Here is a 9,821-nt window from a genome sequence, read left to right on the forward strand (position 1 = left end):
GGCGTCTCCGCTTTCCAAGTATCCATCTTGTGATTGGTTCTTTGTCATTGTTGGAGCGTTTTCATTGGTTTCTGGCGGTGTTGTTTTGACAATTCACTTCCGGAAAGTGCTCACGAGTTGTTGTCGCGCGTGAAAGGGCTGTCAACAAAGTATGTTATTTTCTGATGGTTTACTAATTCAAATTTTAAATGTCGATTTCTTGCTAAGCGTAACTCGACTCAGCAAACAAAATTAAAGTCAGTAGATTATGCCACTCGTCTTACCCTCAACGGTGTGGAGCTAATGGCATGATTAACAGTTAGCTTTTCAATTCCTTTTTAAAGTTTGCTTACTTTTCATTCCTCTCTTGGTTACATAGTTACCAGGGTCATAATGGCTGACAGTGCCGACGTTACACCTGCCGTGAACAGCGTACCTTCTGGAAAGGGGGAGCAGGGAGAAGCTGGAGGAGGCTCGGAGATGAATGCAGGAGGAGGACTGACTGATGCTCAGACAGAGGTGTTGGAGAGGTGTCTTCACACACTCAGGCATGCTAAAAATGACAGTCACACATTAGCTGCTCTCCTGCTGGTAAGTGTCTTATACTGAGGATACACAGTTTCCACTGACCCTCACCACTAATATTAGTTTAGCAACTATTAAACTGTTAAACTGTTAACCGAGGCTATAAAGGGAGGCATATGTATGTAGAGTATTGAAGGGCCACTTGATCAGACCTCAGCACTGAGCACTGTGTTGTTTTCCTCCCCTTGTCATCAGATAACTCGCTTGTGTCCAGCAAACCAGCTCGACAAACCCACTTTAAGGCGCATCTTTGAGGCTGTTAGCCTGACCCTTCCAGCTCGGCTTTTGGTGACTGCAGTCAGAGGGAATGACCACTCCGGCTTACCCCCACACGAACTCCTTTCGCTTGGCACGGCTCTGCTGGCTGCCCTCAGCACAGACCCAGACATGGCCTCTCATCCGCAGCTCCTCACCACCATCCCACTCGTGCTGGGCATTTTAGCCAACGGTCCTGTCAGCCAGCAGCACCGGGAACAGGACCAAGTTGGAGAGACGGGGCAGAGTCCAGATAGTAAAGTCCAATCAGCAGAGAGTGCAAACACACAAAGTAATCCTGCCGGTGTGACAGAATCAGAGGGCAAGACCAGCAAGAAAAAGGATGGCGATGGCAGTGAAGTAAACAAAGAATCTACATCTCAAGAAAACACCCTCTCCTCTGAGGTAGATGAAGCCATGGCTGCTGACTGCTACCAGATTCTCACAGCTGTGTGCGCCTTACCAAGAGGCCCTGACCAGCTGCTGAACAGGGGTGCCATACCTGCTCTGTGCAGAGCAGTGGAACAAAACCAGACGTTCAGTCAAGAGAAGGGGCTCGCCTTGCTTGGTTGCCTCCTCTCAGGTAAAATGAAAGACAAAGTGTGGAGTAAACACCCTGTAGAACTCCTCAGTCTGCTGATCAGGCTCTCCAAAGACTTCTGCCAAGCCAGAGACCAGACCAGGCTGAATATGTGTGCCCAGTTGGTTCAGTTTCTCCCCCCAGTAGGTGGGTTAGCAGAGAGTGAGGAGCTGAAGGGGGTCGTGGCCCGTGTGTGGGGGGCACTGAGACCCATGGTGCAGGCTAAGTTGACACCAAGAGACATCGGACCGGTCCTGGTCCTCAGTGCTTGTCTGCTGGACTTGTGTGGATGGGAGCTGGTGGGTCCGCCAAAGTTCTGCTGCTTACTGGTGAACCGGGCCTGCGTGGAGGTCAGAATGGGTTTGGAGGAGCCGCCTGGTAACGAACTGAACCCAGAGCTGCAGCACACACTCACAGGTAGTGGTCTTATCTGAAATAGTATATTGATTGTATTACAACATCTGCCCATCCTGAACATTTGACCATCCAACAGGCTGTTACCGAATCATGGAGGCTGCCATAGAGCAGGCCTGCTGTCTGGGAGTGTCTCAGACCACTGCACTTCCTCAGACCTCCATCACTTCACTCAGTCTGCAGCAGAGCAGGCAGGTCCTCAGGGTGCTGGAGGAGGCCTTCTCTGCTCTAGTGTACCACCTGCAGCAGGTGAGAGAGCGACGTTTAAGCTCCTGTTTGGACCCAACAAGCTCACTCTTTGCATTTCAAGTATTTACTTTTCTTCCACACTTCCTCGTCTCTTCCTGTTAACATAGGTGGATCCAAGTCGCTATGGTGACCCTTTCATTTTCGCCACATTCCGCTCTCTGTGCTCATGGCTGGCTGAGGAGACTTCCTGTCTGAAGGAGGAAGTGACTGGACTGTTGCCATTCCTGATCGGATACTCCCGGAGCCACTTGCAGGGTGAGAGCCCCGAGCAGGGCCTCTCTGATTGGATGACAAAGATGTCCGTCAGAGAGGAGAGGGAGACGTGGACGGGCAAAGAGCCTTTGAGGTAAAGATGACTGAAACACAGATCCTTTACTCCATATATGCTGCAGTCATCTGACAGGACTTTCTCTTCTCCCCTTGCGTCCTCTTCCCTCTCTTCAGGTATCTCCTCCCAGCTCTGTGCCACCTGTCGGCAGAGGAAGGTCCCAGGAAGGTGCTGCTGACCCTCGACGCCCCAGCCCTGCTGGTGGACTTCCTGTCACAGTGCTGGACTTCCCTCAAGGGGAAAAGTGGGGCGTCGTCGACCAGGGATCCCAGCATGGAGACAGCCTGCTCAGCCCTCCTCAACTTCACCGTCACGGAGCCAGAGAGAGTCAGGTAGCTGGTTTACAAAGTCAAATGCTCATCTGAAGGCTGCGAAGGAACGATCTGTTGTTAAGACAATACCAAAAATGTTTGATTCATAACCATCACTTCTGAGATATCGCTGTTCGTGCTTGCCGTTGATGATGGCGTACATTTTTTCTGTTTTGCAATCTAGGAAGGACCCATGTTTCAGAACGCTGGAGGCTCTTCTAAGTGAAGCACTTCCTGTTTTGGTGCATAAACCCAGTCTCCTGGTCCTAGCAGCAAATTACTGCACATTGGGACTAATGATGGGCAGACTCAAATCAGCTCCTCCAGGTGAAAATTAACCTTTCTACTGTGGTTGATTGCATGCAAATACGCTCTGTGCATTAGGTATCATGTAATAATGTAACAACAATGTAATAAAATTCTGCACTCATTCTACAGTGCACAGCAGCAAACCTTCAAATCTGTTTGAGTGCTTGAATTTCTGTTTTTATTCGGTGTTGAAACAGACGCAGCTCAGTGGAATTCAGCCTTTATCCATTTGTTGTGTTTCCTGCTGTAACGTGTCAAAATGTTTTCTGTGGAAAAGGCCAACACAGGGCTGTGGAACTGGCATATTTAACTGGAATGCGGCCATTACTAATGTTATTAGTTACCCTGGTGCATTTCCTTCCTTTGCTTTGAGAAAGGCCTATGGGAGCGCAGAAGCACTGCTGTGCAGGAGATGCAGATCGAGGCTGTAGACATAACAGTTACTCTTAAAACCTCAGCGAATGTTGAGTCTCAGAGATTGTCTTTAAACCTGTGTTAATCATAGTCATAGTGCCAAAATCATGACACAATTCTGAAGCTTTTTAGAGCTTTTTAGCTTGTCTTCGCTCGTTGTTGGTGGCTGGTAATCATCGTTGAGCATCTAGAACAAGAACGAGATGTTTTTCTGAGTGGATTCAGGGTGTTAAATCGAGCTTAACGTAGAATAGTGGACTGACATTCATCAGGTGATCAGTAATGGTCTCATGTTGCTGTGTGTGCACAATGAGAAAGGAGGCAATCTTACTGAGAGATGACTGTATCTCATCTTAATTTAATGTTTTTATGCCCCCTAGTGGCCACAATTATTGCAGCTATGACTGTAAAATACTTTGGTGACACTCCTGCAACCTCTCATTTTTTGTAGTTGTGTGTTCTTGATCGTTCTTTTTAAAATCACATTTAAAGTTAGATATAAGCATATTGGGTAGCTTTGGTTCAGAAATATTAAACACTGCTTGCAATGCATACTTATTTTCCAGGCTCAGTTGAAGCCAGCCAGAGGCGGTTCTTCTCCACGGCTCTCCGCTTCCTCCGCAGCGCCCTGGCCTCTGGCTCCAGCCCCGGCCCGGTTAAGGTGAGCCTCAGCTGGGAGGAGAGCTGGGACGAGGCTGCAGAGCTCTGGAGGCTGGGTCTGCAGGCTCTGGGAGGCTGCGTCCGCGCTCAGCCCTGGATCACCGCCGTGGTCAGAGAGGAAGGTTGGCTCAAGCACACACTCGCAATGCTCAGTCAGTGCAGCGCACTACCTGACCAGCACACGCAGGGGGCGCTAGAGGAGGCTCTGTGTGCCATGGCAGACCAGTGCCCGGTCTGTAAAATGGAGATTGGAGACATGATGAGAAATGGAAAAGGAGCTTTAAGCTGTATGAGGAACCTGAAGAAGTCAGTGGGAGTGAAGTGAAACCAAACTGCTGCCAGACAATGTTTTTTACTTGCAGACTGGAAAATGGAGCAACAAAGGAGGACTATTACTGAAGCCAGACATGAATAATGTGTCACCTGCTGTCCCAGACTTTCTCATAAGGAAAACATGAAAGATCTCAGATAATGCCAGCCAGTCCGTGTTTCCGAATGAGCTTTCACCAGGTGTGCTCCGAGAAGACTCAAGCAGTTTCATCCATGTCAACTGTGAAATGTTAATACCTTTAATAAAGAGCTGTTTTGTAAAAAAAAAAAAAAAAAAGTCCAACCAGCCTCTCTTTCTGCCCGTGTTACTGCTCAGGTGTCTTCCTTTCTTATCCAGCTTTTAACGATATTTATTTTTTTGCCACCAGCTAGTCGAACCTGAACCCGAGCTGTTTGTAAGACTCGTTGAGGCGAGTCCTACTCAAGTCTCACAATGTTTTTTACATAACTTAGACATGTTCCTCTAAGGCACAGGCCTAATACTCAATATTCAAGCTGTGAAGCAATACAAGGATTGCCCGTCATTTTTAATTTTTCTGGGATAATTTCTAAAAAAAAATTGCAAAGTTTTTGTTTTTAAGCCTCAGGTAAAGTCTCAGAGAAGTTATCAAGCCTTATTGATTAAAAAAAGCGTCCAACTTGAGTCTCAAGTCCTTCAATGACCTGAAGGCAGCTGTATTATTTATGCAGTTTCGTGGAAAAAACGTGACGGAGGTGTTCAAACCTTATAAACCAGGATGTCACATGATCCTAATCCAAGAGTCTATGAAGTGTTTCCATGAAGTACCACAAGATGTCGCACTGAGACTTGTTTGGGTCTAATCTGCCTTGAAGTTCGCATTAACTGTCACCTTCTTTCTATAAAGCTGCGCATTTGCAGAGGGACATCTGAATGTGCAACTTTTGGATGATTTTATGTTTGTGTTTGATTTCCCCCCTAATTCTGCTTCCTGGCTATAATTTAAGAGAAAAAACTTGGTCATCATATGCAATGAAATGTTGGAGAGATATGATAGAGGAAAAAATGCAGATCGCACACAACAGTCACATTTTCAGTTATTAATACAGCGCTTTCGTTAAGTGAGTGATCTCAATTAAATATTAAATGTAGCTTCATATTTATTCCGTATATATATATATTACTATTATTATTATTTTCTCATATTAAACTAATTTTTCTAATGACAAATACACCAGAAAAGCACGATGAAAATGCTCCACTGTCTTCTGAAGGAAGAAAATCACATTTGCAGCAGTGATCCTTTGCCTTGTCATCATCATCGGCTGGATGTCTCTTTTCTCATTCAGCGCTGAATACTGATCCTACAGTTAACACTCAAACCGTGAAAAAGTTTTCAGCCACCCCATCCGCGGCTCTTGTCACCTCCCGCCCTCCTTTTCTTACGACCCCCCACCCCCCCTCCCCAACACCCATCCATACAAACTCCTGCATCGTCTCTCAAACTAACTCACTCCTCTCTGTACCTTCAGCCCGTCTCTTCTTCATCCACCGCGTCACATTAACCCCTCAGCAGCTGCAGCTTGACACCCAGACTGAGAGCCACCAGCACCGCCGTCACCATGCTCTGGAAGTCCCGAACCAAGACTGACGGCTTGCAGGTAACAGAAACACCGCAGAGCTTTCTGTTTTCTCCGCTGCAGTTTTTCTCTCCTCGGATGTACAGCAGGTCTGCTATGTGGAAGTCCATCATTGTTGCGTAAAAAGCTGCACTTGCTGGGCCCGTTCGTTTGTTTTTATGTGAAGCTGAATTCAGAAAATTCATCTGTCGACTGTTGAACGTGTGCGTGACTCAGTTTAGGTAAATTTTTTTGGAGAAAATTACATTATTTGAAGTTTTAAACCGATAATCACCAAAATCTTTGACTGCAGGGAGCTGGATGCCCGTGCGTAAAAGCGACTGAAGACAGAGAAAATGATTTTCTTGTTGAAATGTGATTTAAATGGTGTTCATGTTCAGATGCTTCTTCACTAAACATCTCAAAACACCGATATTTCAAAGTTTATCTCTGTGCGTAAAATCCATATTTTGATTCGGTGCCAGTTTTTAAACGAAACAAACAATAAATGTCAAAGTACAGCGAGTGTGTTTGAATTAGCGGCCGGTAATTGAATGAATATATCTCTTTAAGAAAAGTGGACCCTGTCGACCCCTCCCCTCATTCTGCCGGGTGCGCGCAAAACCTATAAGTAGTGCGCTCATGGAGAGACTGGAGGACTCTGTGTGTGCGTGTCTGGCAGCAGCTTTTCATCAGTGCGTAGAAAGAGCTCCGAGAAACAAGAGAAGAGATAAGGAAAAGTAAATAACACCTTTGAATTTAATGGACCGTTAAACAAGCCTGGATTACATCTCGGAGCCTTTCGTGACACCTTTCAGTCGTTGGGAGCCTGCGCGTCCTGTTGAGTTTTCAAATTTGGGGGTATTCACTGTGGTCCAGATGTTAATCCACACCTATTCGGCTATGGTGAGTTTGATAGAGTCGTGTTTTGAGCTTTTTTTTTTTTTTTTTTTGATTGTTTATCACTAATGCAACTCAATTTTAGGAAAGAGTTTATTTTCTGTACTGTCAGTGCCTGAAAGAGCGCGCGTCTAATGTTCTATCACCACTTAAAAACAGCTAAATATGAGTAAATTAAAGTGCATAAAAATCTTCAATGGTTTGAACAATGTGATGCATTTTTATGTGTGTGAATAACGACTGTCAGTTTGCTGAGTGTGGTGGCCCCTGGTGATTTTGGGGGCTGATAATTAAATACATCTCTGGTAAAATGGCTTGTTCTTTGCTCTCCAGGAGAGTCATTAAGGGTCCATACTTCCCAATGAGCCCTCCTGACGCTCAGTTTACTGCTGCGCGTCTGTCCGCGGAGACGGTCTTTGTCTGCACGGTGTCACAACGAAGTGAGACCGACTGACAGTGAAGTGTCCACTCACTGCCAACCCTGTGACATGCCGAGACACGGCCCATCTTTCTGCAGGAGTGTTGTCGCTTTTCCAGCTTCAAATGTGAACTTTGTCAGGCTGAAATGATGAGGGCGCAGCCCCGCTCAGTGTGGGTGATGCGTGGCAGATACAGACTGTATGTGTGTGCTTTTAACCTGGCAGCGGGCCTCTCCGGCTGGCAGATAATGGACATTGTTCCACCACAACGGCATTGATCCGGTTGACCCAGCTTTGGGGAAAAAAATCCAATTTAACCAGGATGTGTGTGAGAGGAAATGTAGGCTAGTGGACTACATGTTAATTGTTGCACGCTGTATTTCTTTTCCACGAGGGGTTAAACTTGTAAAAGTCAAAATAAAATTGCTTTTCTGCGCCTCGTCAGGCTGAATGAACCCTCTCCCTCCCCCCTCTGCTTTTCAGTTTGGGGGCCAGTGTGGCTTGTTGACAGGGTGACAGATTATTTACAGATGTACCCCCTCCCGGAGCAACGTGTTGTTGCTGCTGTGCATTACCTGTCCTTTGTGCGGCTTCTTGGTGGCTGTGACCTTCCTGACACTGTTCAGCAGCGATGCCGAGGGCGTCTTCTGCCAGTGCGCATCACTTCAAGCGCTGCTGCTATTTCCAGCCACCTAATACGAATGGAAATACATTTATTTATGGGCTGTTGAGGCTTCGTGTTAGTACAATCGTTTATATTTTTTAAGTTGGGGATTTTGTGAGTTATCTGTAGACAAATGCAGCTCTTGCAATCCGCGCTTCAGTTTTAAAAAAGGTGCATTTCCCGCGGCTCTGAACTTTTGGAATCTGTCTGACATTTGATGGAATCGTCAGTCGCGTTTTTCGCCTTTGGGAGAGCAGGTCGATAAAGTGTCTGAGCTCCTGATACGAAGCAAACTTTTTCATTTTCCGCAGGACCGCGCAGACGGACTAAGCGGCTCTTCGCCGAGTGGGCGACTCTCCCAGCTGTCCTCCCTGAACCAGGCCGCCTACTCCTCCGCTCCCCCGCTCTGCCACACTCCGGCCTCAGACTTCCAGCCTCCGTACTTCCCTCCCCCTTATCCCCAGTCCTCTCTGCCATACTCCCAGAGCCAGGACTCAGCGTATTCCCACCTGTCAGACCCCTACCCCTCCATTAACTCCATCCATCAGCATCAGCAAGCGGCATGGCACTCGCAGAGGTCGCGCTCCGAGGAGGGGGGACTCCTGTCACAGTCGCACCGGGCTCTGAGCCTCGACCCCCGGCGGGAGTATGCAGCTGTGCCTCGGCTGCTGCACGGTCTCGGGGAAGGTGCTGCCGCTCTCGGGGACGGTCCTCTCGGGATGCACCTGGGACATCACGGCCTGGAGGATCTTCAGGTGACTTCAGTTGTTTATTTATTTGGGTTTTCCATCCTTGGGTTGCGTTGGCGCTGAGCACCGGGTAGAGCGTGCGTAAAAGTCACACGGTACAAGACGAGTGAGCACAAACATGAACTCTCTATGAACAAAATTTCCAGCGGGCCTCTTTGATTCTTCATTTTTATACAAACACAAATATCATGGAAAATAAGTTCAAAAATATGTCTTATACTTAAAAATACGTGGATGTTGGCAAAAAGGCCTTGAGGCTTTTTGTCGTCCATGTCCTTTTTTCCTTCGAACGATGATGAAATAAACACATTAATAAAGTTGATTTTAAAGTAAACACCTTTAATTAACAACTGTCACATTTCATTAATCATTTCCATTGATTTGGGAATTTTCATCTGTTATTTATTCTATTTTGTATCTTGAAATCTCCTTCGGAGCTGCAGCTTATTTTATCAGAATTTTTCCCAAAAAATCCACACGAGCAGTTTTGGTGTCTGATATCAAAACCAGAAGGAAAACAGTTGTGCGTCGCTTGCAGAGTAAAAAATAAAAAGTAAAACAGATCTGTGTACCAGTGGAGTGAGATGGCAGGTCTGAAATATTCTTTTCTGCAGTTTCATTAGCAGATTTTTTTTTTCTCTGAAACGTCCTTCGTGAATTAACAAATAATAACACATTAGAAGACTCTCCTCACTTTTGGTTTAACGCGGCCTGTTGGACGTTTTTCTAACATGATTTCTCATTTTTAACAGTTTGTTTTTTCTCCCCACATTTTTGAGCAGAGATGCTTTTTGGGTTTATTAAGATTTTTAAGCTGAGTTTGAGCTTATTGACTGGAATTCAGTTCCACAGAAGCCTCGGCCGAAGTCTTACGAGTTTTTTTCAGACGTTTTGAAAACATAAATGACTTTTCTGAATATTTTTGGACTAAAATTCTCGGTGACATGAGCCCGTCTTAGTCTTATTATTCGTCAGGACATCCATGCAGCATTACGCGATGCCTCGCGCGGAGACAAAGTGCTCCTGCTCACACTGCAGCCCTCTCGCCTCCTGCAGGTTTTTTGGGGGGAGAAGAATAGTTTCTATGGTTTATTGAG

The 9,821-nt window shown here is 46.3% G+C and overlaps 2 protein-coding genes across 4 annotated transcripts in view; both read left to right on the forward strand.

The window, feature by feature from the left end:
* The first annotated feature begins 95 nt into the window (after positions 1 to 95).
* ncdn (neurochondrin) lies at positions 96 to 4,673 on the forward strand. 2 transcript variants are annotated; one of them, XM_070983937.1, is made up of 8 exons: positions 96 to 149; positions 359 to 570; positions 760 to 1,816; positions 1,893 to 2,062; positions 2,170 to 2,408; positions 2,507 to 2,722; positions 2,886 to 3,028; positions 3,991 to 4,673. In XM_070983937.1, the coding sequence occupies exons 2-8, from the start codon at positions 373 to 375 to the stop codon at positions 4,407 to 4,409; spliced, it is 2,442 nt and encodes an 813-aa protein (XP_070840038.1). In that variant the 5' UTR covers positions 96 to 149; positions 359 to 372; the 3' UTR covers positions 4,410 to 4,673. The 2 variants fall into 2 exon arrangements, with proteins under 2 accessions (XP_070840038.1, XP_070840040.1); XM_070983939.1 differs by lacking the exon at positions 96 to 149 and adding an exon at positions 230 to 271.
* A 1,220-nt stretch (positions 4,674 to 5,893) lies between these two features.
* The window catches only part of tfap2e (transcription factor AP-2 epsilon), a 13,582-nt gene continuing 9,654 nt past the window's right edge, over positions 5,894 to 9,821 (forward strand). The window contains exons 1-2 of one of the 2 annotated variants that reach the window (XM_070985446.1): positions 5,894 to 6,034; positions 8,287 to 8,730. In XM_070985446.1, coding sequence (XP_070841547.1) covers positions 5,996 to 6,034; positions 8,287 to 8,730 — 483 coding nt within the window. In that variant the 5' untranslated portion in view covers positions 5,894 to 5,995. Of the gene's footprint in view, positions 6,035 to 6,646; positions 6,899 to 8,286; positions 8,731 to 9,821 lie in introns of those variants that run through there. The other variant, XM_070985447.1, reaches the window with a different exon arrangement.

Source organism: Chaetodon trifascialis, chromosome 17 (assembly GCF_039877785.1).
Source record: "Chaetodon trifascialis isolate fChaTrf1 chromosome 17, fChaTrf1.hap1, whole genome shotgun sequence".
NCBI classification, from domain to species: Eukaryota; Metazoa; Chordata; class Actinopteri; order Chaetodontiformes; family Chaetodontidae; genus Chaetodon; species Chaetodon trifascialis.